Below are 27,453 nucleotides of genomic sequence, written 5' to 3'. Positions count from 1 at the left end.
AAGGCAGGGGTTGTCAACCCCCGGTCCGCGGCCTGGTACTGGGCCGCTGGCAGCCGCGCCTGCCTCTCCCCCCCCCCCCAGCGAGAAGCTTGGCAGGCCCCAAGCGAAGCCGCCCGGGTAGCTTCTTGCTATGAGAGGGGGAGGGAAGAGGCAGGCACGGCCTCTGGCACTTCAGCGGACACAAATGCGCATGTGCAGAGTTGCCGCGCATGCGCGTTAGCGTCCCATGCTGGCAAAAACGCACATGTGCGGCTACTGTGCATGCATGTTTGCGCCACCTGCTGGCGAAAACGTGCATGCGCGGCGCCCGGGCCGGCAGCTCTCCCCCACCTGCCATAAGGTGCACCAATTAGAATATCTGAGTAGGATATGAGAAACCGGGATTTGGAAAGTTCACTCAATGGCCTTAGATCACCTTCTCTCTACTTAACCTCCCTCACAGGGCTCCTGTAAATTTAAAATGAGGAAGGAAGGAGCTGAGAGTGGTCGACATACTTCTTGGGAGGAAGAAAAAAATCCTAGATGTAAATTAATTTGTTCCTTTTAAGAGTTTCTGGCTCCGTGAAGTTCTTTTCTTATTTGCAGCATCCCTAATGGGAAAGGTTTCCAGCCAGTAAGTTCTTGGGATAAGCAACCCAGACGTTCTTCAAAAGACACAGCCAGCACTAAAATATTAATCTCTACATGAGATTCCTTGCAGGACTAATTCTGAACTACTGCAACAGGAAGGCAATCTAACTTCACCATGGGAAATTCATCTGCAGGCTACCAACAGCTGATCTGGGTTGAGAAAGCAGAAGACTCAGCTGGATTAAAAAAAAAACATGTGAGTGCGTTTGGCGGTGGGTATTGCAAAAGCACACCGGAAACAAAGTAGGGAAAGGAAAGAAATAGGTACAGAAATGCAAACCAGACATACGTAAGGGGGTTAACACCAACTGTAAGAAAGCACAAACACATGTGTACATATGCAATGTCAAAAGGCTGGAAGCACACAGAGGAAAATAACTCTGAGGTTACTAGCCCCTTCTGGGCAAATTACGTCATCTGGTGACAAGTCCCACTCATAGACGCAGCCAACCCCTCTGCAACCTGCACAACTGGCCCTGGCCCGGCTTGCCCCCCTAGGTGCCACAAACTCCGGCCTTACACTGGATGTTTGTCGAACATGACAGGCAGGAACTCATCCACGGGTAACATCTTAGAGAGAGGCTTGGCATCCAGCAGCTTCTGAGCACCCTGCAGGGAGATGACATAGGCCAGCGTCCAGTAGGAGTAATCCGCCTCCACTAGGTTCCGAATATGGGGCACGGCTTTCTCCGGGTGCTCCACCTGCATGCGCTTCCGGCCAATGTAGCTAGAGGGCGCCAAGAGAACACGGAGTGTCAGTTTCCAACCAAATTGCGTTCAAACACATTTATGATTTTATAATTCAGCCATGCTGTGGAGTTCCATATTAAAAGGTAGTTTGGCACACTTATGATTTTCAGGTGTATAATGCAGATTTTTGCAACCTTTTGACTATGCAAGAGCCCCTGAAATAATTTCAGAGGACTCAAGGAACCCTGGAAGTGATGTCAGCTGGCCATGCCTCCCGGCCGCACCCCCAGAAATTACATGTCATCGGAAATGACATCGCCACCAACAGGCAGGCTCAAAGAGGACTGAGGAAGGGAGATGCAGGATGAAGTTTAAGAGGAACCTCCACAATCAGGGGCAGTATACCTCCGAATGCTGGGGCCCAAGGAAGGTTACTGAATTATTCTGCTTTTCTTTCATTTTTTAATGGCATTGCATTGTTGTGTTGTTAGCTGTAAAGACCATCCGGATTTTTACTGCATCGTTTTCAGAATTAGAGTCTCAACAAGAAATGCAGATGAACAAAGTAGATCACAACCAAGCAAACAAATGGGGAGAGCTTCTCCTTTCATATCAAGTTTATATCGATCAAGATATATATCAATATCAATATTGATGTGGAACATCTATTGGCGCAGTCACCCAAATGGAAGTCTACGGACGTGACATCCGTAGTCCCGCTCCCAGGGACACCAGTGGATGGACAGCGGTAGCGGCACCAAAGCACTTAGGTGCACTCAATACTCTGGTGCCGTTGCCACCTGTCTTTCGAGACTGCGCCCACTCTCCGGAGGACGGGGGCAGCCCCAGGAGACTGGCAGGGTGGGGCCAGCACAGCCAGCAGATAAGGAGAGGGGGTGGGGGGGAGGAGGGAGGGAGCAGGGAACAAGAATTCTTGCCCCTTATGTGGATATTCCAGAAGAGCCTCTTGTGGTGCAGAGTGGTAAGGCAGTAGACATACAGTCTGAAGCTCTGCCCATGAGGCTGGGAGTTCAATCCCAGCAGCCGGCTCACGGTTGACTCATCCTTCCATCCTTCCGAGGTCGGTAAAATGAGTACCCAGCTTGCTGGGGGGTAAACGGTAATGACTGGGGAAGGCACTGGCAAACCACCCCGTATAGAGTCTGCCAAGAAAACGCTAGAGGGCGTCACCCCAAGGGTCAGACATGACTCGGTGCTTGCACAGGGGATACCTTTACCTTTACCTTATGTGGATGTTCCACATAAGAGGCGAGAATCTTTGTCGGTAGATTTTTCAGTTATTAGAAACAAGGCTGGCTTAGACAGAGCCAGATTCTCCTTAGATTCTTAAAGCCCCAATCAAAGTGTTTCTCCTCCCGGGGGAGGCTTCTCACAAAGAGATTCCCCTTGGCTTTTGCTGACCCTTACATCAAATCCCAGTCCAGGCCTTCCTCCTCCAGGTCATACATGAGATTCATCAGTCGCCTTTTGAAGAAGATCTCAAAACGCAGGTCATCCTCAAACACCAGCGACTTCTCCAGACCCCTCTCCACAATCTGCCAAGACAGAAAAAACAGGTGCGGATTCCTTTTGTTTTTGACTCCACTCTTCGCTACTGGGGTCCCCCCCCCCCGATTCCTCCTCTCCAGCGGGGTGTAGTGGTTAAGAGTGGCAGCTTCTAATCTGCCAAGCCGGGTTTGATTCCCTGCTCCTCCACATGGAGCCAGCTGGGTGACCTTGGGCTAGTCACAGCCTGGATAGTGCTGTTCCCACTGAGCAGTTTCTCCAAGCGCTCTCCCAGCCTCCCCTCCCTCACAGGGTGTCTGTTGTGGGGAGAGGAAGGGAAGGCGACTGTAAGCTGCTTTGAGACTATTCTGGTAGAGAAAAGCAGCATATAAACAACAAGAGTTCTTCAGGAGTTACCCCACAAACATACTTCTGTTTCAGCTCAAATTGTCAGGAAATGACGACACATTAATGCATTCAGTCATAAGAATAATAGAATCATAGAATCATAGAGTTGGAAGGGGCCACACAGGCCCTCTAGTCCAACCCCCTGCTCTACGCAGGATCAGCCCTAAGCATTGAGTCATTGTTCTGCACCCACCTGTCTCCCCAATGGGGACCCAAAGTGGCTCCTCTCTTCTGCTGTACCCTCACAACAATCCTGTGAGGTGGGTTAGGCCGAGAAGAGTGCGACTGGCCCAGGGTCACCCAGCAAACTTACGTGCCAGAGCAGAGTCTGCCCATCAGCTGTCAGGTTAGAGTGGCTGTAGGCCACTGACCATATTTGTTATGCTCCTGCCCACTTCCTGTGCAACCCCCCATCCATCCTTCTCTTCTCCGGGCAAGGGGAAAATGGAGATCCAAACTAGGCATTTCGGGGAAATTTCAGCTTGGTTCGAGGGCCAGCCCGAACCAAATATTTTAGATTCGTGCCCATCTCTATTGATGAGGGCCTACCCAAACTTAGCTCGTATTCTTAAGAAGCCGAATTCTGCATTCAGAGTGATATTCTGTGCCCATTCAGAATCGTCACATTTGCGCATCACACCGCTCTACCATCTTTTAAAACCAGGGTTCAGAAAAGCCACGGTAAGTACATGTAGCTCTGCCTCCACAGAAGGGTCACGGAAGGCAGATGCAAATCCCAACAATGCACTAAATGTCCTTTTTCTTCACGCGTGATTACAGAATTCTGGCTTGCACTCAGGGTAATAACCCGGCACCCCTATTAACTGTGTCTCCGGCACAGTTTTAGCAGACCACACATCAAAAGGAGGACTGCACGGTGGGACGCATGCCAGATTCCCATGCCGCATCTGGAGCTCTCTGCACCAGGTTGGGGCCAGGACCGAAAAGGCCCTGGCCCTGGTTGAGGCCAGGCGGGCTTCTTTGGGGTCAGGAGTGTTACACGGTAAACAATCCTGGGATTTACCTCTTTCCAAACCTTATAGTGGCTCAGGAAGCAGCCCAACTCCCCCTTGGTGAGGGGACGCCCATGGTACGGGTCCTTGTAGCCTGGCAGCATGCTGATGCCCATGGCCTCCACCTGGCTGCTGTTCATGGCTCTGAGGGGCAAAGGTGATGAGACGCATCGTCAGACACAACCCAGTTCATTTCTCACAGTGTACAAACGTAACGCACGGAAGAGGCAGAGCAGTGATCTTCCCCTGGATCTGTTTCAATACAAGCTTGCAATGGTTACGGGGTTTGGACAGAACGGCTCAATCCTGAGTGGGCATTAAGGCCTCCCACTGTTAGCCCTGGTGCCCAGCCACTATACCAAGAAGCAGCAGGAGTGGGGAAGTCAATTGCATCACTTCTGGGGGAAAACTGGAAGTGAGCCAGGATAGTTCTAGGAAATCGCCCCAAACTCTGTGGTTTTGCCATAGAATTTCTGGAATTACCTAGAGCTACCCTAAGAAACTTCTGGTTTATCCTTAGATGGGATGTCACAGCATAACTGACTTCAATTTCACATCCCTGCTCTCAGCCTTCCTGTCAGTTACAAGGCATAACCTGATGACCCAGCATGCACACAGAGAAAAAAAAGGACCGTGTAATTCAAAAGCTTGCCTATTTCTACACAAGCTTGGTTCAACAAAAAAATAGTGCTTATTACTTCTTTGTGCCTTGGTTTTGCAACCTTCTAGAATGGCCTAGGATGAGTTATTCTACTTTTGCACATCCAATTCCTGTTTTGTGTGAGAGAGGCAGTGAACAAGAACACTACAGACAGGCCCAGTTTAGCATCAGAGAATCCTAGATTTGGAAGGGATCTCCAGGGTCATCTAGTCCAACCCCCTGCACAATGCAGGAGCTCACAGCTACCTGCCCACCCACCCACAATCTGCCTAAGCTCATAAAATCATTCATTTATCTGCATTATTTCTCTTTCCCTTCCTAAGCCATGGCCATTAACAGGGAGAACTGATGAAAACACATCCTTTGCTCCCAGGTCCTTCTCCTTTTTCCCCAGATCCACAAAGTCTCTTTTAATATGCTCCGTGCTGCATCTTTAGATACATGCTGCGTGTTTAGATACAACTGGGCCCGGAATTACAGCTGACATTTCTTCTAGTAGGGAAGAAGAATCATATGCCCTTTTGCATTTGGCGGGAGAAGGCAATGGAAAATTACCTGGACCGCCCGTAAAAAGACAGTGGCCCCAGGGATGGAGACTCACCTGCCGTCCACAGCCTCGATGATTTTGCAGTCTATCTGCTGCTCATACAAGGCCCACAGCATCCGTTCCCGGCGATCCGCCCGACGCTTAAGGTTAATCATGAAGACCTGGGGGGAAAAAGAAACACAGTGGCTAGAACTGCAGAGAGAAGTCCATCAATGCGAGAAAGGCAAGGGGGGGGGGTGACTAAAGCTAGCCTACAATGCCGGTATAAAGGCCGGTTTACACACGCTAATAGTACACGGTCGAATACACTGTACCAATTCAGACTGCAGGTGATGGAGACCTCCCCTGCTTTCCGGCGCTCCCCTGCATAAAAGAACACCCCTGAGCATCATGAAAAGTGAATGGAAAAAACGTTTCAAGCAAAAAGGAGCGAAGTTCCAGCTTTGATTATCTTGTCTCTTCTCCCTCCTCCCTCTAGGGGTAGGGGTAGGGGGTTCTCCGCCATCTTGTGGACGGTTGGTACTGTATGGGGGATTTTTTGTACCGGGATTTTTTTCTGTCCATTTATATGGGGTTTGAAGGGGGGGGGTTGCTGTACATCTGTAACCCGCCATAAGCCTGCTTGGGAGCAGCGGATAATAATAATAATAATAATAATAATAATAATAATAATAATAATAATAATAATAATAATAATAATAATAATAATAATAATAATAATGTGGAGCTTGAAATGTTTCACTGAATCCTTAAAAAGAAAAACTATATTAATCCACAAAATAATTGTTTCCCTAATGAGCAGTGGGCAGGCTCCTTTGTGAGCTACTTTGTCTGAGGTTTTGTTTAACGGGAGGGAGCGCTTGAAAAATACAGATTCCCACCTGTAACCTGAGGTAATTTTGTCGTGATTATTTCATCTATTATGACATCTGCTTTTATAGCGCCCTTCCAAAAAGTTCAGGATGGTTTACACGCTAATAAAAACATAAACTGATAAATCTGGGAATGTTCAGCCTGGAGAAAAGGAGGTTGAGAGGGGACATGATAGCCCTCTTTAAATATTTGAAAGGTTGTCACTTGGAGGAGGGCAGGATGCTGTTTCCGTTGGCTGCAGAGGAGAGGACACGTAGTAATGGGTTTAAACTACAAGTACAACGATATAGGCTAGATATCAGGAAAAAAATTTTTCACAGTTAGAGTAATTCAGCAGTGGAATAGGCTGCCCAAGGAGGTGGTGAGCTCCCCCTCACTGGCAGTCTTCAAGCAAAGGTTGGATACACACTTTTCTTGGATGCTTTAGGATGCTTAGGGCTAATGTTGCGTTGAGCAGGGGGTTGGACTAGATGGCCTGCATGGCCCCTTCCAACTCTATGATTCTATACCATTTAAGCACCCATACCTATTAACAAAGCATCTATAAACTTCCTGCTTCCAGAGGCTAGTATTCTAACATGCACATAAGGAATTACCAAATGCTTTCTATTGGTAGTACATATCAGAATATCACAAAATGTTTCCTATCAGCATTACAAATATATTGTTTTCAAAAGCATTTGTTTGATTTGATTATTTCATCTTCAGACCCTTCAAGGGGAAGGCCTTGGCCTCTCTACCCTCTCCTCTCCAGAGGAACTGGTTGGCCACAGGTGATATGGGCTGAATTAGATGGACCATTGGTTTGAAGAGCAGGGCTCTTGTGATGTTCTTATTAGGGTGTAAAGGAATTCATTGCAAATGACCCCACTTGGTAAATACAAGAGAGAGAACACTCAGTTCTAATTTGGATAGGAAATATTTGTATCAGATGGCTAAAAGAACAGTATGTACAACTGGACTTTTGGAACAAACTCCACCAAACATTTTTTTAAACCTTGAACTCCATTTCCTTGAACTCTATTTGTCATAAGAACATCAGAAGAGCCCTGCTGGATCAGACCAGTGGTCCATCTAGTCCAGCATCCTGTCCAACACGGTGGCCAACCAGTTCCTCCAGAGGGCCAACAGCAAGCCACAGAAGCTTTTCCCTGGTGTTGGCTCCTGGTATTCAGAAACTTGCTGCTTCCGAATGTGGAGGTTGTCTTGGGTCCCCACAGCTAATAGCAGTTCTTAGACCTGTCCTCCATGAATCTGCCTACTGAGGTTTTCCATTAAGCCACTGTTGCCAATCATTTACCCCTGAGCAGTTAGGATGTTAGTGAATGTTCCTGGGCTTCTCCACAGCTCCATAAAAAGATGGCTCTTTAGTCAAGTTGTAGAGTGATACCTTTAAAAGATTATTAACTAACTGTTATCAGTCATTATGATCTATACTTTGCCTTTCTCTCTGGGACTCAAAGCAAACGCTCCGTCAGGAACTTCTTCCGGATGTTGAGATGGAATTTAGAATCATGTTTTTACATTTTTTCGTGTGCTCCTGTGTTGTTCTTATTGTGAACCTGGATAACCAGTTTGTAGGTAATTCTGTAATAAATAGACTATTGGCTCTGAGAAAGTATATCATAGTGTCATAGAATCATAGAGTTGGAAGGGACCTCCTGGGTCATCTAGTCCAACCCCCTGCACTATGCAGGATGCTCACAACCCTCTCGCTCACCCACTCTAACCTGCCACCCCCTTGAGCCTTCACAGAATCAGCCGCTCCATCAGATGGCTCTCCAGCCTCTATTTAAAAATCTCCAAAGAAGGAGAACCCACCACCTCCCGAGGAAGCCTGTTCCCTTGAGAAACCACTCTAACTGTCAGAAACTTTTTCGGAATGTTTAAACGGAATATCTTTGGAATTAATTTCATGCCACTGGTCAAATTTCATTCTCAGTGGTCAAAAGGTCGAAGCAGTCTGGTCTCATAAACCATGCTATTCCATATGAAGAGACCTCTCTGTATGGGTCGTGGGCCCCCGAGGCAAGCGAAACCGGGGATCCCAAAGCTACCGACCCCTTTTCAGAATGACTGAATTAGGTCATCCTCATGGTGCATCTAAAGAAACATTCCTAAAGGGCTAATCCAAACTGACCTGCTTGCACCACAGAGCCAATATCCAGGAATTTGTCTGAGCTTTCAAGAAAACATTAAGGTACTTTTTTAAAATAAAGGGAATAGGGTTGGTATAGTTTTGTGTCGTGGTTAGGAGTGTGGACTTCTAATCTGGCATGCCAGGTTCGATTCTGCGCTCCCCCACATGCAGCCAGCTGGGTGACCTTGGGCTCGCAACGGCACTGATAAAACTGTTCTGACCGGGCAGTGATATCAGCGCTCTCTCAGCCTCACCCCCCCCCCACAGGGTGTCTGTTATAGGGAGAGGAATGGGAAGGCGACTGTAAGCCGCTCTGAGCCTCTTTCGGGTAGGGAAAAGCGGCATATAAGAACCAACTCTTCTTCTTCTTCTAATGGTGGGGGGGGGGGAGCAGGCAGGATTTTGTATGGCTTGTCTTTCTCCCCATTCATACTGCGTTGTTTACTTATTATATGGTTTTTATTTCACTGGCTCTCTGCATGCGCCCTCCAATTTCACTGCACTATTCACTGCCATCTGCAATCCTGACGTCTCCTGCATTGTTTCACGGTTCTGCAATCCACCATGAGTCCCTGTAAGGTCCTGGGGCCTCTCAGCTCACCTCGTCGAAACCCATCTTGTCTGGGATTTTGGGAGGCACGGAAACGTACCGGGATGGTTCCACGGGGGGGTTCTTGACTGGAAAGAAAGACAAGGCAGAGTCAGAGGATGGAGAAGCACAGACAGACAGACTCACGGAGAGCCAAAAGATATATCAATCTTTTCCCATTTCGGAGAGCAGAGGCTGTGTTCACCACTAGGTGTCGCTATTTGCCCGCTGCACTAATAACAAAAGAGACTTAAAATTACCTGCCTTTCCAACTAGAGAGGATGAAACAGGTGGGTAATATTTTGACAATAAGAATGCAGGTTAAAAAGGACCTTAACAAAACAAATAAATACATGTAGTCTCCCTAAAAATATTTAAAAGCCAGCTTGGTGTACTGTTCAGGAGTGCGGACTTCTAATCTGGCAAGCCGGGTTCAATGCCCTCCTTCCCCACATGCAGTTAGCTGGGTAACTTTGGGTTCGTCACAGCCCTGATAGTGAGGTTCTCATACAGCAGTCCTTCTCAGAGCTCTCTCAACCTCACCTACCTCACAGGGTGTCTGCTGTGGGGAGAGGAAAGGGAAGGTGACTGTAAGCTGCTTTGAGACTCCTTCGGGTAGAGAAAAGCTGCATATAAGAACCAACTTTTCTTCTTCAGTAATCTCAAGGCTCTCTCAGCCTCACCCACCTCACAGGGTGTCTGTTGTGGGGAGAGGAAAGGGAAGGCGAATGTAAGCCGCTTTGAGACTCTTTTGGGTAGAGAAAAGCGGCATCTAAGAACCAACTCTTCTTCTTCAGTAATCTCAGGGCTCTCTCAGCCTCACCTCCCTCACAGGGTGTCTGTTGTGGGGAGAGGAAAGGGAAGGCGACTGTAAGCCGCTTTGAGACTCCTTCAGGTAGAGAAAAGCGGCATATAAGAACCAACTTTTCTTCTTCTTCAGTAATCTCAGGGCTCTCTCAGCCTCCCCTCCCTCACAGGGTGTCTGTTGTGGGGAGAGGGAAGGGAAGGCGACTGTAAGCCGCTTTGAGACTCCTTCAGGTAGAGAAAAGCGGCATATAAGAACCAACTCTTTTTCCATTCACGAAACCCAAGGCTGTCAGGAAAGTTCAGGGTTTCGTAAAACCCCAGTTGAGAAAGCTGAAACGGATGGCCTTAGAAACAGACATTCCAGGGTATATATAAGCTTTTGAGATCGAAACCTCCATCCGTTACCCTGTACTGTTCTCTGGAACTATCCCTCGTTGCTCTTTCTGCTTCCTGAGACACATTCATTTCCTCTCTGCCGATAAGTTATTATTATTATAAATTTTCTTCCTGGACAACTAGCTTTCCACATGCAGGGACCTTCCGGCATGAGGAAACTCTCAAACAACACGCCCTCCCCAGGCATCCCAAAATAGTCCAACCCAGTGAGAAGATTGTACCAACCCAGAACCGGCCTACGTGAATATGTTCCTTGTTAGCCGTTGGGTCTGCTGAGCCAAGAAACGAACCGCAGCATACGCATCTTTTTTTAATCCAAAAAAGGGGAGGACAGCCAGTTTAAAATATATATAGCCATCGTCTTTCTCCCAGGCGAGCCGCTGTTAATTAAAGAGGGCTGTTTGCTCGGCTCCCTCGCCTCGGCCTCCTTGGGAGAGCCGTGACTATCCCCGCTTTAAGGGGCTGCCGGCGTTCACAAAGGGATCTTTGTCCAGCTGCCGACGGCACAAAGACCAACTGTAAAGCGTCCCCAAGGGAGGGAGCCCAGCAACCTCCTCCAGAACCCGAAAGCTGCCGGATGGACACACAGGCCTCTTTGATGCAAGACGCGGTCGTGGGAGGGCAGGTTCGGCACGGTAGACTGAGCCAGGTGCCCTGAACTGGAACGAAGGAGCCGGCAAAGAAAAGCCCTGGAACAAGAACCATTGTTTCAGCTGTACTTCTACGGCGCTATTAATTACACCCTTCTAAGTCTGCGGAAAGTCAACGGGGTCCTACGGGTGCAAAGTGGCGTCAGGTTGCAAGGAAAGAGACAGAAAGGGTCGGTTTGGATTTGCCGTCTTCTGTGTAGCAAGACCTCTGAATTTTCTTCGTCTCCCGTCCAACGATTAGCGTCCAACATGCTATCTGTCCAGGTCAGAGCAGAATTAAAGGCTATTGATCTCTCTTTCCGGAGAACTCTGCTGCTGAACGTCTTTGCAAAGCCTTAAGAATATTTAGTTCAGGTCCTCCAAAGGGATGCGAGGGGGAATTTCTCATTATCCTGGCTCCAGAACGCAAGGACAGGAGTCCTTGGTTAACCCCCACTGTCTACGGACAGAGCTTGCTTGTTCTTAAGCCAAGCTCTGACTTAAAATGGCCCAGCATTCACACTTTTCTTGGATGCTTTAAGATGCTTTGGGCTGATCCTGCCTTGAGCAGGGGGTTGGACTAGATGGCCTGTGTGGCCCCTTCCAACTCTATGGTTCTATGATTCCCATTTTGACACGAATAGCACCAACGGACCTTCCCATTATGTGCATTCAGCTGTTAATATTTTCATGCACTTTCGGGGAGGGGCTGATCGCAACCGGCACATGAAAAGAACAGAAGAAGATTCCCTGCTGGATCGGAACAGGAGTCCGTCTAGCCCGCCATCCTTTCTCACACGCTGGCCGATCTTTTGAAATTATCACCTGCTATATTAGGATTGAACAATGTCAGAACCCAGGCTGCAACGCTGTACACGTGTGTAGAGTTCAATTCTGTGCTCCCCCACATGCAGCCAATTGGGTGACCTTGAGCTCGCCACAGCCCTGAGACAGCCCTGAGCTCGCCACAGCCCTGTTCTGACCGAGCAGGAATATCAGGGCTCTCTCAGCCCCACCTCCCTCACAGGGTGTCTGTTGTGGGGAGAGGAAAGGGAAGGCGACTGTAAGCTGCTTTGAGACACCTTTGGGTAGAGAAAAGCGGCATGTAAGAACCAGCTCTTCTTCTTCTTCAGTCATATCAGGGCTCTCTCAGCCTCGCCTTCCTCACAGGGTGTCTGTTGTGGGGAGAGGAAAGGGAAGGCGATTGCTTTGAGACTCCTGGTAGAGAAAAGCAGCGTATGAGAACCAACTCTTTTTCTTCTCCCATTCAGGAAACCCTTCCAAGGCCGCCAAAAAACCCCAGGGTTTCATAAAACCCCAGTTGAGAAGCTGAAACCAATGATAGAGAAGAACACGCACGCCGCCTTTTACCTCTGGTTTTGTGGGACACTCACCCATGATTTCCAACTGCACGTGCATGAAGCTCTCTACTTCGTCGCGCAGGGTGCTGTGGGACCTCAAGGGCACGGGCAGGGAGCCATACTCTTCTCGGTTGCACACATACATCTGGACCTCTGCGACCAACGGGGAAAGAACATGGGAGTGAGCATACAGGAGCATGAGGGACTCTCCATACATGACTCTCCATCCTTTTGGCCTCCATGGGAATCATGTTATAAGTCAGGGGTAGTCAAACTGCGGCCCTCCTGATGTCCATGGACTACAATTCCCAGAAGCCCCTGGGGGCTTCTGGGAATTGTAGTCCATGGACATCTGGAGGGCCGCAGTTTGACTACCCCTGTTATAAGTAGTATAAGGTGGTATATTCCATCAGGGTGACAGCTCCCCCTCCTCCGCTCCCCCTCCCACACCAACCACCCCTCCCCTTTTCCCCTCCCCTCCCCCCTCCAGAGGTAAGCATTTGACCCCTCTCTGAACTCTGAAGTTCAAATGCGCCCATGGGCCAGGGACCTGCTCTTGAAATGGGGACTCCATGCAGGCTTATGGCATACTTTCTGTTGCTGCTTTTGGGAAATGGAGAACACCTCTTTAAACTCTTCCAAAATGTAGGGACCCCAAGGGGTGCTCTTTATGCCCCATAAACTGGAGATGGGAGACGAAGCTGTGTACGAAGAAACAGGGCCTGAATCTCAGCCTCTGAGTCACTAATGTACAGTAAGGTTCCCTGTCAACTTCTTTTGCTGAATCCTACATTCTTTAGAGCCTCTTGTGGCGCAGAGTGGTAAGGCAGCGACATGCTGTCTGAAGCTCTGACCATGAGGCTGGGAGTTCGATCCCAGCAGCCGGCTCAAGATTGACTCAGCCTTCCATCCTTCCGAGGTCGGTAAAATGAGTACCCAGCTTGCTGGGGGGTAAACGGTCATGACTGGGGAAGGCACTGGCAAACCACCCCGTATTGAGTCTGCCATGAAAACGCTGGAGGGCGTCACCCCAAGGGTCAGACATGACTCGGTGCTTGCACAGGGGAGACCTTTACCTTTACCTTCTTTAAACACGCAAAATATTAACGCTTCACATTTGGTTATTCAAACTCACAAGGGGCCTCCTTTTGTCCTGCTTAACTCTGGGCCTATGATCAAAGAGATTGCAGGAGAGCTGTAGTCCTGCCCTCTTCTTCTTCCCAAGCCTCCCAAACTCCAGCTGTTAAAGGTTTTTTGGGACCGGATGGGGTTTTGCTAACTGTATTCTTGGGCTGTGAAAGTCGGACGATGAAAAAAACGGACAAGGGAAGAATCGATTCACTCTGGTGCCGGAGAAGGTTTCTGCAGGCTCCATAGACAGCAAAAGTTACAAACAAGGAAACACTACAGCGCATAAATTCTGATATATCTCCGGCAGGCAAAACCCTGGCTCGCTTATTATGGTTGTTATCATGCGATCCGACTCAATGGAGAAAGAGATTATGCTAGGACTGGTCAGGGGAAAAAGGAAACCCAGCTGACAAAGAGCATGGTAGTTAGACACAATGGACACTGGCCAGAACGTTGCACAGCTAAGGGAGGCTGCACGGGATTCAGAGATCGTAGCGACAGCTGAGCTATGGGATCGCCAAGAGTCGGACTCGACCGAATGGATGACAACAGCAATGTTCTTGGACCATCAAGCCAAGAATCATAGAGTCATAGAGTTGGAAGGGACCTCCTGGGTCATCTAGTCCAACCCCCTGCACTTTGCAGGACGCTCAAAACCCTCTCACTCCTCCACTGTCACCTGCCACCCCCTTGGGCCTTCACAGAATCAGCCTCTCCATCAGATGGCTATCTAGCCTCTGTTTAGAAATCTCCAAATATGGAGGACCCACCACCTCCCAAGGAAGCCTGTTCCACTGAGAAACCGCTCTGACTGTCAGGAACTTCTTCTGGGTGTTAAGATGGAATTTCGTTTGAATTAATTCCATCCCATTGGAACTTTATATAAACACTTATCGGGTGATATGACTACATATGATCATGTCAACCTGTCCCCCCCAATGGCCAATGGTGGGCCTGGAGGGGCCAGAAGGGGAGGGGTTCCGTGTGTGTGTACACAGCTCTGCTTCCCAACCATATTCTACAGCAGGGGTAGTCAAACTGCGGCCCTCCAGATGTCCATGGACTACAATTCCCAAATGCTGGCAGGGGCTCATGGGAATTATAGTCCATGAACATCTGGAGGGCCACAGGTTGACTACCCGTGTTCTACAGGACCGTGCCACTTCTGGGGAATCTCGAAGCCTGAAGTTTATTTCAGGGGGCTCTCAATGGTAAAAAAGTTAAGATTCTTTAACCTCTGAGTTCTTAATTCAGGGGTTTGCGTTACATTCTTTCTCCCTTCTTCTCGGTTGGCTCCAGACCGGCTGATATCATTCTTGATATGCAAAGGCCAATGCCCCGACTTACCTGCCTGCCTGCAGGCGAAGGCAAACACGATGATGTCATCGAACGCCCAAGTGTAGTCCGGGTGAGGTGGGTAGAAGACGAGGTTTTGGGAGGCCTCCTTCCGCAGGTCGATGAGAAAGGTAGAGTGCACCATGGGAACGGCGAAGCAGCCCCGGCGGTCCCGTTTCCTGATGGGGATGTACGCCGGGGTGCGCTTGTAATAGCCCTGTAGGAAGACCAAAGGGGAGAGGCCACATGAGCTATCCTATAAAAGACGGGTGACCAAACTGTGGTTCTCTAGATCGTTGGTCCCCAACCTTTTTATCACTGGGGACCACTCAACACTTGACAATTTTACTGAGGCCCGGTTTGGGGGGGGGGGGGTAGTTTACTCCTCTACTCTCAACCACTGCCCTAAGGCTCTCTGAGCGCTATGGTGATGTTTAAACATCCCTTCAAAATAAGATACAGACACGCCACAACAATGAACATAAGGAACATTTTATTTTCATGGAAATTTTAACTCATGACAATGACAAATCAATGGGAACCCTGAGCTTGTTTCTCTGCAACGAGAGAGTCCCACCTGGGAGGGATGGGAGACAATGACACCCGAAGTGTGTTGTAAAGGACCGGTGGGGGGGATGAAGTAAAGGGCCAGGGGGGGGGGGAGAAGGCATCCTTCGCGGCCCACCTCCAATTAGTCGACGGACCACATGTGGTCCGCAGCCCACAGGTTGGAGATCGCTACTCTAGATGTCCATGGACTACAACTCCCATGAGCCCCTGCCAGTGACGTGCATGGGCATCTGGAGAGCCCCATTTGGGGCTGACCTAAATGCAGCCCATAAAATCAGAAGGTTCACGGTAGTCAAGCAATACCTAGAAAGAATTCTGCCCACAGGTTAGGGATGGGGAAAGGAGGTCGTTTCCATGAGTTTTGCTCCCTCTGGCACTCAATTCAATATGACACCGGCTTATATCCAGCCCATCTCCCCGCTGATTTAAACTGCAGGGTTTTAGGCCAAACACCAACGGGTATAATATCGAGTTGAGCACTGGAGTGGCCTTTCTCTACTTTTTAACAGCTGAGAAGCCCCTGAAACATTCCTCAGATTTTGAAAAACCCCAGAAGTGGTGTGAATATGCAAAATATTATTATTGTTGTTGTTGTTGTTGTTGTTATTGTTATAATTATTACCCGCCACTCCCAAGCAGGCTCGTGGCAGGTTACAGATGTCCAGTTAAAACCCCCATTAAAAGGGACAAAAAATACAGATATAGTTGACCAACAACCCAACAACATGGCGGAAAACTCCCCCCGCCCCACTCCTACCCCTACCTCTAGAGCAGGGGTAGTCAAACTGCGGCCCTCCAGATGTCCATGGACTACAATTCCCAGGAGCCCCCTGCCAGCATTCGCTGGCAGGGGGCTCCTGGGAATTGTAGTCCATGGACATCTGGAGGGCCGCAGTTTGACTACCCCTGCTCTAGAGGGAGGAGGCAGGAGAGACAAAGTAATCAAGTTGCAGCTTAACATGAGAACTACAGTTGTGCACACGCCCACCCATCCCACCCTCTCCAGGCCCATCATTGGCTATTTTGAGACGGAGGGCAGGTCGACGTGACCATATAAGGTCATATCACCTGACAAAAGGTTTAACAATTTAAAAAATATATTTAAAATTAATTAACTCCCACCCATTCGGGAATCCCTTGGAGGGCCATCAAGAAACCCCAGGGTTTGACGGAACCCTGGTTGAGAAAGCCTGCCGAAGAGGGTGGAGAATGCAGGCAGCACAAAAAAAAAGAGATCTGAAGGAACAGGAACAAAATGAGGAAAGGGAGAATGTGGGAACGCCTCTACTGATGGGACACGGGAAGGTTTCCCTGATGGGGCAAGCAGGACTCTTCCGGGACCATGTCGGGTTAGGAAACAATACAGGCAAGAGAACACCAGCAGAATCTTGATCGTGCCATTCCTAGCACAGAATTCGAAGGGCATATCTTATCACATGCACCTGGGGAAACCAAAATGCATGTTTAGGCCCCGCCTTCAGCAATCTATAGAGCCAGTTTGGTGTCGTGGTTAGGAGTGCGGACTTCTAATCTGGCATGCCAGGTTCGATTCTGCGCTCCCCCACATGCAACCAGCTGGGTGACCTTGGGCTCGCCATGGCACTGATACAACTGTTCTGACCGGGCAGTGATATCAGGGCTCTCTCAGCCTCACCCACCCCACAGGGTGTCTGTTGTGGGGAGAGGAATGGGAAGGCGACTCTAAGCCACTTTGAGCCTCCTTCGAGTAGGGAAAAGCAGCATATAAGAACCAACTCTTCTTCTTCTTCTTCTTCTTCAGTAATATCAGGGCTCTCTCAGCCTCACCCACCCCACAGGGTGTCTGTTGTGGGGAGAGGAAAGGGAAGGCGACTGGAAGCCGCTTTGAGCCTCCTTCGGTTAGAGAAAAGCGGCATATAAGAACCAACTCTTCTTCTTCTTCTACCAAAAACGGAACTGAGTCTGACAATGCATTAGGTGTAAAAATCTCCATGTATCTTTAAAGTGCGCTCATCTTACAATCACAATGTAGCCAACAGCAGCTATATTACAGGGCAAGAAAACAGGAACCAAAGCAACATGCAGAATAAACATTTTTACTGGTTGCGACAGCGTCCCACAAATACACCTCTCTCCCCTCCTCAGCCGGAGCATCGTGAGGCGTTTCGACGACGGCTGCGTTTGCCCTTGACCGCCAGGCCCCTGTAGATGATGAGGAACCTGATCAAGCCAGACTGCCGCTCACTCACCTGCGAGCTCATCCCGCACCAGAAGTTGGAATAGGCCGCCCGGGAATCCAGCATCGGAGCTACCACCGTCTTGTTTTCAGCTATCAAGAGGCTCAGGGTGTCGGGGTTGGTCAGGAGGTTGTCGGCGTCCACAAACTGCCAAGTAACGCGGCGGAAAAGAAGGGTCAGTTTTGGAGCCGAGCCTCCATTTTCAGTTTTTAGCAGCGGTTCTCAACCTGGGAGTCGGGACCCCTTTGGAGGTCGAACGACCCTTTCACAGGGATTGCGGCAGAGCAAGAGGGGGTGGCCACCCCCGGGGGGGGTGTGCCATCTATACAACAGCCTTGCGGGGTAGATCGAGAGAGAGCGTTCGTCTGTCTGCAGCAGTGGAAAAGAGCGAGATCGGCATGGTGGGACAAGAGGCAGAACTGAACTGAGACCCCCCCCCCAGAAAACCCAATTTATAGACAATCATGAGCAATGGATCTTCACGCCATTGGTCAGTTTTGGTTTAATTTCTGCGAAAGAACACTGGCCTAATTTTATGGTTGGGGGTCATGGCATTAGGAAGGTTGAGAACCACTGGTTTTGAGGATCCCCTCATGCCCCCTGGGGAACAACTCCTGCCTGGTGGCTTCTAATTATTATTATACTAATATATTAGTATTTAGATTTTTATTCCCCGCCACTCCCGGAGCCGGCTTGTGGCAGGTTACAAAAGTCCATTAAAACCCTGTTAAAATTAAGGACATAAAAATTACAACATAAGGAGAAACATGGCGGGGCAATCAACTATCCACCACCCCCTGCACATCCCCAAAAGAGGGAAGTGGAGAGGGAGCCATGACCCAATGCTAATAGATCATAGAATCATAGAGTTGGAAGGGGCCATACAGGCCATCTAGTCCAACCCCCTGCTCAACGCAGGATCAGCCCTAAGCATCCCAAAGCAAAGATGCCCCTAGCATACTGCAAAACCGGGTTTGAATCCCCACTCCTCCACATGCAGCCAGCTGCGTGACCTTGAGCCAGTCCCAGCTCTCTCAGAGCACCCTCTGACAGACCTACTTCTTCACAGGGTGTCCGTTGTGGGGAGAGGACTGGCTAACCAACTAATTCATTCTAATCAGCTTGACTGCCACTTCTCGCCTGGCTAACTCTAATCTGCATGTGATAATGGGGAACCTCCTGAAACATTCTTCAGGATTCGAGATGCCCCAGAGGTGGCACGATCGTGCACAATGTGGTTGGGGGAGCATAGCTGTGGACATGCTCACCCGGGCACCCCCCCTTCCCCTTCCCCTTCCCCTTCCCCTTCCCCTTCCCCTTCCCCTTCCCCTTCCCCTTCCCCTTCCCCTTCCCCTTCCCCTTCCCATTCCCACCCACCCCCAAGCCCAGGGTCAACCCAGCTTAGCTTCCGAGATTCAACAACGTCAGGCTAGCCTGAGACATCCAGGTCAGGGCTATTTCCCTCCCACAAAAACAGTGTGTGTGTGACTCTATTTCCACCTATGAATTACTGGAAGGCACTTTGGTTGCAGGAGACAGCTGTTCAGTCTGCCCTCACATAAGGATCACAGCCAGAGCTCAGATACGTGCCTGTTGCTACTCTATTCCCACCAGGACGAGAGGAAACGTAACATATTAGAAACAGGCTCCGCTGGTTTCCACGACTGGGGCGGAAAAGCCCTCTCCGCCATCTAGCCCTAGAAATGGGTATAGATACACCGATCATTTCCGGCCAGGCATTCCTGGGCTGCAGGCCAGCACCTAATTTCGGAGAGGAAGTAGGAGGCAGGGGAAGTCAAGGGGCTGGCTCTCTTGGAGAACAGCTGTTCGGCTGGCTCCAGATTCACCCTGAAATCCCATCCCAGCTGGGAGGGAGGGGTCTGCCTGGGAGAAACAAGGGCAAGGATGAGCAGGCCGGACGCGGTTCGGAAGCTGCACGCGCAGCCACACTAGGACTCCAACTTTGGAGTTGAATGGAAGCTGCTTTGAGATTCCTACAGGTAGAGAAAAGCGGCATATAAGAACCAACTCTTCTTCTTCTTCTTCTTCTTCTTCTTCTTCTTCTCCTCCTTCTCCTTCTCCTCCTCCTCCTCCTCCTCCTCCTCCTCCTTCTTCTTCTTCTCCTTCTTCTCTGTTCTGCTACTTCAGGCAAACCCAGCAACCCACCTGGATCTAGACTGGGTCGCAAAACTCTACAGCTTGTACAGGTATCAAATCCACCTGCCCCAGCCATGCAGCTGGCCAGCCGGATGTGAACTCTCAGGACGTGAAGACCTGCAGGAGAGCGCTCACTGTGATGGGTCAAAAAGGAACCTGATCCCCCTCTGTAGAATGCGTTTCCAGAGGGGAACGGCCATGGCTTACTGGTACAGCTTGGCACGCAGAAGGTCCCAGGTGCGATCCTCAGCGTCTCTATTTGAAATGACCAGGCAGTAGGTGCCATGGAAGACTTTCATTTATTTATTTAGATTTATATACCGCCCTCCCCGAAGGCTCAAGACTTACACCTAAGACCCTGGAGAGCCGGGGACAGTCTGGGTAGACAATCCTGACTTTGACGGGTCAACGGGATGACTCAGTAGAAGGGAGCTTTGTGCGTCCAGGTCGGCCCCATCCGCTCGGCGATACAACCTGATACCGCCCAGCTCCTCCCAAGACACTCCCACGCCAACTCCCCTTCCTTACCAGTATGTAATCAGCCCAAATGTCCCGGGCAGACTGCAGAGCTGCTTGGCGAAGCTTCATGATGTGTTCGTAACGGGAGTCAGACCAGTGCTTGGGCCCTTCTTCGTCTGGGTAAGACCTGTTGGGGAGAACGAGGCCCACGTTTCAGCTCTCTGAAAGCAGTAAGACTCCCTGCGTTCCAAGCACCGGCATCACCCTGTGCTTGGGTGTCATGAACCCCTAGGTATTCGTCCCCTATAAGGTTCACTTCATTCCTTTATGCTCCCGGATCTCCCACTAAGATGTGGCACCTTCTCCAAGCAGAACAGAGAGCCCTGCCTAATCCATTCTGACAGATTCATGGAGGATAGGTCAATCGTTGGCTGCTAGCCATGGTGAATAAAGGGAACCTCCACACTCACAAGCAGTCAACCTCTGAATTCCAGTGCCAGGAGGCAACACCAGGGGACCCAGCCCCTATGTCATATTGCTGGAATGCCAGAGGAACTGGTTGGCCATTGTGCAAGATAGAAGCTAGACAAGAAGAAGAGTTGGTTCTTATATGCCGTTTTTCTATACCCGAAGGAGTCTCAAAGTGGCTTCCAATCGCCTTCCCTTTCCTCTCCCCACAACAGCCACCCTGTGAGGGAGGGGAGGCTGAGAGAGCCCTGAGATTACTGCTCGGTCAGAACAGCTTTATCAGTGCTGTGGGGAGCCCCAGGTCACCCAGCTGGCTGCATGTAGAGGAGGACCAGGGAATCAAACCCGGCTCGCCAGATCAGAAGTCGGTGCTCCTAACCAGTACACCAAGCTGGCTCTCTAGATGGACCATCTGACTAGATGGACCATTGGTCTGATCCAGCAGGACTTTTCTTAAATTCTTACATAGCTTTAGCCTCAGAGAGCCCTGCCTAATCCATTCTATGCCAGAGCTTCAAGGTGGAGAATTCAAAGTAGAACCTGGGTGGGCAATCCCTTGAATGGCCATGCTGTTACATGACGTCAGTGTTCATACTGCATAGCCAAACAAGAACTGTGCCAACACTAATTGTAATCATTGTGATTCAACATCCTGAGACTCTTTTATTAAAAAAAAACCAAAATCAATTAACAAGCGGCTGAATACATTATACAAAAGAATAGCAATTGTACAACTACGCATTAGAGCAGCATGATTTACATGGGCAGTAGAGTCCGGAGTACCTGAAGTCAGAATCTTACTTTGTTCAGGGTACAGCACATGCCTCACTGGCTACAAATCTATAGAAGCCTTTCTTAGAAGGTATCAGCCTGGTTCCATTCCCTGCAGGGCCCCAGTGTGTTGCTTTTAGACTCCGCAGGCTCCAGGTGAACTTCAGCTCATGCAACCTCCATCTCACCCAATACCAAAATTCTTAACTGAGCCAAGATATCTGTGAACAGATTGGCTCATGCAGACCTGCAAACCCAACTATGGTGTCTATAAAATGTAAGATGGGAAACAGGTGCTGAAGTTAGAATGCAACTGTTCCGGAATCAGCTCCGGCTCAAAGTCCAGTCTCCAGGGTTTTTGTGTCGTTTTGCCCCAGGTCTCTCTCCTCGTCTCTAAAGTGTGGCCAGGTAGATCACATGCCTTCCTTGCTGCGCACGCTCGCTCACTCACCTGGGCTGCTCCATGGGCCGCCATTCCACCGAGTGGTACATGCTCTGAACGTTGACCAGCCATTCCCGAAGCACAGCTGTTGTGTTGTCTACGTTGTGGTCAGTCGCCACCCTGCAAAGATGGGAGAGAATGAGACACAAGCTGGCACCACTCCCACCACTCCAAAGTCACTTCAGGTCACGTGACCCACCGACCCCCACTTCCCTCTTACCTACCAAGAGCCCCAATGGGACAGACTCTCCTTTGGACAGAATGGAGGAGCTGGGGGCACCCTCTTTGGGAACCCCTGGACATGGACCCCATGGTCCAATCATTGTGATATTCGGATGTGGGTTAGGGAAGAGCCTTCCGGAGCTACCCTGAAAGTTTGGAGGGTGGAAGTGGAACCTCCACCGCCCCAGGCCCCGGGAAAGGCAGGAACACCAGAATTCCCATTAAAGTCAATGGCACCATTGACTTAAATGGGCATCGAAGCGGAATCGGTCCAGATAGGGCCCCTGGTGCACAAGCCTACCCACCACCTCTAAAATCTCCAGATACTCCCCATCCCAAAGCTGGCAAACTCAAGATCCTGACTAGAATTAAAGATAACTGCAGCGTCCGGAACAATTACTTTAATAGCTAGATTGCTGCTGAGATAATAAAGGTCCTTGTATTTTTCGAAAGGCTTAAAACTCTTTAGAAAGGGGACAGAGTTCCTCCAAAGCTCACGAGAGGGTTCAGTTACATTTGGCTTTCACTGAGCTGAAAGTCTGGGAAGAAATCTAAAGGGCTGCTCTCCTCGTAGCGCTCCCAACCACCGTTTAGCAGTTCCCAAATACAGCAACGGGGTCAGAGAGGTCTGGTTCATCAACCAGGGCCAACCCTACTTAGCTTCTGGAATTTAACAAGATCATGCTCGCTTGAGCTGTCCATGTCAGGCTACAGCAGTGGTTCTCAACCTGGGGGTCGCGGACCCCTTTGGGGGGTCAAATGACCCTTTCACAGGGGTTGTGGCAGGGCAAGCAGCTTGGCCAGAGGGCACCATCCCCACAACAGCCTTGCGGGGTAGATCGAGCTACAGCGTTCGTCTCTCTGGAGCAGCAAAAAAGAGAGAGATCGGCATGTTGGGGCAAGAGGCAGAACTGAACTGAGAAACCCCGGGAAAAACCCAATTTATATACAATCAGGAACTATGGATCTTCACACCATGGGTCAGCTTCGGTTTCATCTCTGTGGAAGAACCCTTGCCTAATTTTATGGTTGGGGGGTCACTACAACATGAGGAACTGGATTAAGGGGTCGCGGCATTAGGAAGGTTGAGACCCAGTGGCCTAGAGGAAGTCAGTTCTCTGTGGCCTTGTTCCAGAGTTCCACTTCTTCTTTTCAGATGGGAAACCGTACGGTGCTTCAGGAGCTTCCAAAGTCACTTGGTCACACTTCCCCATTTTTGGGGTGTCCGAACTGTACAGTGGTGTGAAGCCACTACTGCTCAACCCTTGCCCTGGAGACATTAGGGCTGTCCTATTTAATGAACTGGTTGATTTACAGATTGGGGGTCCCCCCCCAAACTTAATTGAGCCTGCAGGCTGCGAGTTCATCCCGAAGGCATTTAAAGGGACTGAGGGCCCTTGAAATGCACTTCAACTGCAGCTATTCAGCAATCGCCCCCCCAAAAAAACCCAACGCTTTTTGTGCTCAGCGATTTCGCATAGTTAAAAAATAGCCCCCTAAAAATCTGGTTGAATTAATAACCTGAAAAATACTAATCAGGTATTTTGCGGGGTATTCTTCCAGCTCGGATGAAACAAATGGAAAGCTCTGGTCCCTGCCCTACATTTTAATTGTTTTATGCTTTTGTATGTGTCGTTTAGCTTCTGTCTGACTGATGTGGTTCTGTTTGGTTTTAATGCTGTTTCATGTTTTTACTTCAAGTCAGTTGCCTCAGCAGCCCTGACAAGGCCTGAAGGACAAGATATATACATTCTGTAAATAAATAATAAATAATAATAATTTTGCACCAGATCCACCTTTAAAAAGGATATTTCCTCAGCTCTAGGTTGAAGACAGCTATACAACTCGGCCAAATCTGGTCTCCCTTCATCCCAATATATCCCAGTCAAACCTGCATGCAGAAACCCCCATGTAAATCCAAGAACAGACATTAACAAGTCCATAACCCAGGACTCCCCAAAATGGTGCCTACCTAGTGTTTATAGCAGGGGTAGTCAAACTGCGGCCCTCCAGATGTCCATGGACTTCAATTCCCAGAAGCCCCTGCCAGCATTCGCTGGCAGGGGCTTCTGGGAATTGTAGTCCATGGACATCTGGAGGGCCGCAGTTTGACTACCCCTGGTTTATAGCATGGCCAGGTAGGACTTTGAGACAGCAAGCCTTCTGATTGGCCACTAAAGATTTGATTGACAGAACAGATTTTTAAAAACGCTCCTTTGCCAGCAGCTACACCCACAACTCAAGGAGCTTCACTATATGTCTGAAGGTAAACTGCTGCAGCCATTTCTGCCAGGCTCCACCTCTCGTGGCAGCCATTTTGGAGCCATGCCAACCATGCTGTATCAGAACCCCAAAGGTACCCACAGGGTCAAAAAGGTTGGAGACGCTTACCATAACAATTCACATTTTGACAGTGCAAACCTAAACAGAGAAACGGTGCAACTCTGTTTAGGACAGCACCTAAACTGGGAGTGGCCAAACTGTAGCTCTCCAGATGTCCAGGGGGCTCATGGGAATTGTAGTCCATGGACATCTGGAAAGCCACAGTTTGGCCACCCTACCCTAAAACATCTGCATTTGCAAACTTAAATAACATTCGTGACTTATGACCCCTTAAGCCTGAGTTTGGAGACAGAATGTTAGCCAAAGCATGCCTTTTTAAAACAGGGTAATATTTTATCTTTTTTTTTTTTGCTTAACCCTGACAAATTGCCACGTAGGGATCTTCCCCACCCCGCAGTCTTCACACAGCACAACCCCTTTTGCCACTCAGGCTGCCCACGCTTACAGAATTTCAGTGGCCCGTCTTAAATTTCATGCATTTGGCTAGCTGCCAGGACAGGAGCGCAGGCAGGCCGGATTACGTGTTTTCTTTACTTCCCAACTCTGGGGAAGATGCCGGATGTTCAAAAGAAAAGCACCCTTCAAGAAGAGGCCACTCTGTACGCGCTCAGGGGTACCACGTACTTGCGTTGGTTGTCCCTTTTGCAAAAGCTGACCCCTGGCAAAGGGGACAAGCTGCCTGTCTCTGAGCATGTGCAGAAGCAGAATGGTTTTAAGGAGTGTCGGAACACTGCTGGACTGATTTTGCAGTGACCGATGATAGAAATGTGTTGAACATGTTAACTAGAACAAAAGCACATTTTAAAAAGGTAGCAGAATATTTGTACCCTGCAACTTTACACCACGTGTGTTGGCTTACAGTGCAGGGAAAAAAAATCTGGATGTTTGTGAGTCCCTCGTTTTGTATAAGCTGTGGGGTTTCTCAAAGAAAAGTACCATAAATCAAATGTAGTTAGGTAGTTTTAATTTCCATAAAAGTTTGGTAAAACTGTGTAATTTCATGCTATAAATTGTATGATATGTCTTATATCTTACTGTGCTTGCTTGACCTGTTGAAATTGTTAAATTGCAGGTAACTTCCCATAGGGTCTCTCAGGGGCAAAACCCTCTCCTTCCCCTTCCTCTCCCCATAAAAGACACCCTGCGAGGTAGGCAAGGCTGAGAGAGCTCTGAGAGAACTGTGACTGGCCAAGGTTCCCCAGGAGGCTGCATGTGGAAGAGGAGCGGGGAATCAAACGTGGTTCTCCAGATTAGAAGCCACTGCTCTTAGGTGCTACGCCAAGTTTGCTCTCCAAAAATAGAAGTACTCTTCAGTAGGGCACCCCTCTGTACATGCTCAGAGACACTACAACAAGCAGTTTTTTATTACCTGAAAGAACTTTTATTGCGTCCACCTTGAAGGCCAACGAAGTTTTATTCCGCATAGAAGCAACACAGGGTTAAACCGTGTTTATCTTCAATGTGCCTCTGACCTCAAACCTTGTTCTGTTGCTTCAGACCAACACTGTGACCGAAACCTGTATCTATTTTATTGCTATTATTGAGAGCCACATTGCAGTAGTTGTTGAACAGCAGCAGGCTCTAATCTGGAGAACTGGGTTGGATTCCCCCAATCATTCACATTCAGCCAGTTGGGTGACCTTGCACCACAGTTCACTTAGAGCCATTCTGGCAGAACAGTTCTCTTAGAGCTCTCTCAGCCCAAATACCAAACAAAGTGTCTGTTGAAGGGAGAGGAAGGGAAAACTGTTTGTAAGCACTTTGGGGACTCCTTGGTGTAATGAAATGCTCTTTTTCTCCTATTGCTTTAGGATGCTTTGGGCTGATCCTGCGTTGAGCAGGGGGTTGGACTAGATGGCCTGGGTGACCCCTTTCAACTCTATGATTCTATGATTCTATTCCCTGCCCCGCCAGCCTCTCTGCAAACCATTAATTCCTAATCCTATACTGTCGTGGATCTGTATTGCCATTGTTACGACCCCCACCACCCCGCAAGCCAGCCTCCCTGCAACTCACAAATCCCCCATGCTTTTTGTGTATGTGCATTTTTGCAAAGACTTTTTCTTGCTCTCGTTCCCCACCCCCCCACCCCCCCGCAGAAACCTCTGCAAACCACAAACACCGAACTCTTTTTTTCCCCTGTGCATTTCTGCAAACACTTTCCTCGCTGCTCTTCTCTCCCCCCTAGCAGCCCCTCTGCAAATCCCAAATTCCCGATCCTCTCTGTGCGTGTGCGCACGCATGCAAAGACTTTTTTGCAAAGCCCTCCAATTTTTTTTGGGGGGGGGATCCCCCATCCTCGCCCTCCTCCTCCTCCTCCCCCCCCCCCCACTCACCAGAGGGCCAGGCGGTCCTTGGGGTGGCGCAGGCGCTCGAGGCAGCCCAGCGCGGCCGGCAGGGAGTGCGCGGCGTTGCGGGCCAGCAGCGCCAGGAGGACGCGCGGGGGGCGCAGGGGGGACTCGGGCACCCAACGCTCCTCCGGGAAGTAGCCCCCCGCCGGCCGCGGCGCCCACCCGGCCAGCAGCGCCAGCAGCAGCAGCAGCGGCAGCCCCCAGCCCCGGCGAGGCACAGGCATGGCCCCGGCGCCCCCGCCGCCGCCGCCACTCGCGAGCCCGCCGACGGGAAAGGCCGCCTGCAAGGGGCGCGGCCGGGCGGGGAGAGGAGAGGAGAGGAGGGGGCGGCCGGGGCCTCCCCTTTAAGAGGAGGGGCTTCTGCGCCCGCCGGCCCCAGCGAGCCTGGGATGCAAAAGCGCGCGTGGCCGGAGCTGCGGAGCGACTGATCAGGGGGAGTCAAACTACGGCCTTCCAGATGTCCATGGACTACAATTCCCAGGAGCCCCTGCCAGCGAATGCTGGCAGGGGCTTCTGGGAATTGTAGTCCATGGACATCTGGAGGGCCGACCCCTGGTCTAACCTTCCTAGCCAAGGTGGCTAACCCGTGGAATTCCCGCTGTCCTTGGACTACGATTCCCATGAGCCCTTGCCGCTAAGGCAGGGGCTCATGGGGATTGTAGTCCATGGACGGCTGGAGAGCCTCAGTTTGGCTACCCTGGGGTGGCCAAGCGATGACTCTCTGGATGACCAGGGACT

At 49.9% G+C, this 27,453-nt stretch overlaps 1 protein-coding gene across 1 annotated transcript in view; it reads right to left on the bottom strand.

The window, feature by feature from the left end:
* The window catches only part of COLGALT1 (collagen beta(1-O)galactosyltransferase 1), a 28,986-nt gene extending 1,927 nt beyond the window's left edge, over nucleotides 1-27,059 (bottom strand). The window contains exons 1-11 of the mRNA XM_077329350.1: nucleotides 26,701-27,059; nucleotides 21,809-21,919; nucleotides 20,188-20,305; nucleotides 17,515-17,649; nucleotides 14,729-14,933; nucleotides 12,284-12,403; nucleotides 9,070-9,146; nucleotides 5,510-5,616; nucleotides 4,259-4,391; nucleotides 2,749-2,876; nucleotides 1,151-1,357 (exon numbers count right to left, since the gene is read on the bottom strand). Coding sequence (XP_077185465.1) covers nucleotides 1,151-1,357; nucleotides 2,749-2,876; nucleotides 4,259-4,391; nucleotides 5,510-5,616; nucleotides 9,070-9,146; nucleotides 12,284-12,403; nucleotides 14,729-14,933; nucleotides 17,515-17,649; nucleotides 20,188-20,305; nucleotides 21,809-21,919; nucleotides 26,701-26,939 — 1,580 coding nt within the window. The 5' untranslated portion in view covers nucleotides 26,940-27,059. The remainder of the gene's footprint in view (nucleotides 1-1,150; nucleotides 1,358-2,748; nucleotides 2,877-4,258; nucleotides 4,392-5,509; nucleotides 5,617-9,069; nucleotides 9,147-12,283; nucleotides 12,404-14,728; nucleotides 14,934-17,514; nucleotides 17,650-20,187; nucleotides 20,306-21,808; nucleotides 21,920-26,700) is intronic.
* Between the last annotated feature and the right edge of the window lie 394 nt (nucleotides 27,060-27,453).

The sequence above is a fragment of the Paroedura picta genome, chromosome 3, assembly GCF_049243985.1.
Source record: "Paroedura picta isolate Pp20150507F chromosome 3, Ppicta_v3.0, whole genome shotgun sequence".
Lineage (NCBI taxonomy): Eukaryota > Metazoa > Chordata > Lepidosauria > Squamata > Gekkonidae > Paroedura > Paroedura picta.
The sequence above is the reverse complement of the archived record's forward strand: the minus strand, read 5'-3'. Positions and strand labels throughout refer to the sequence as shown.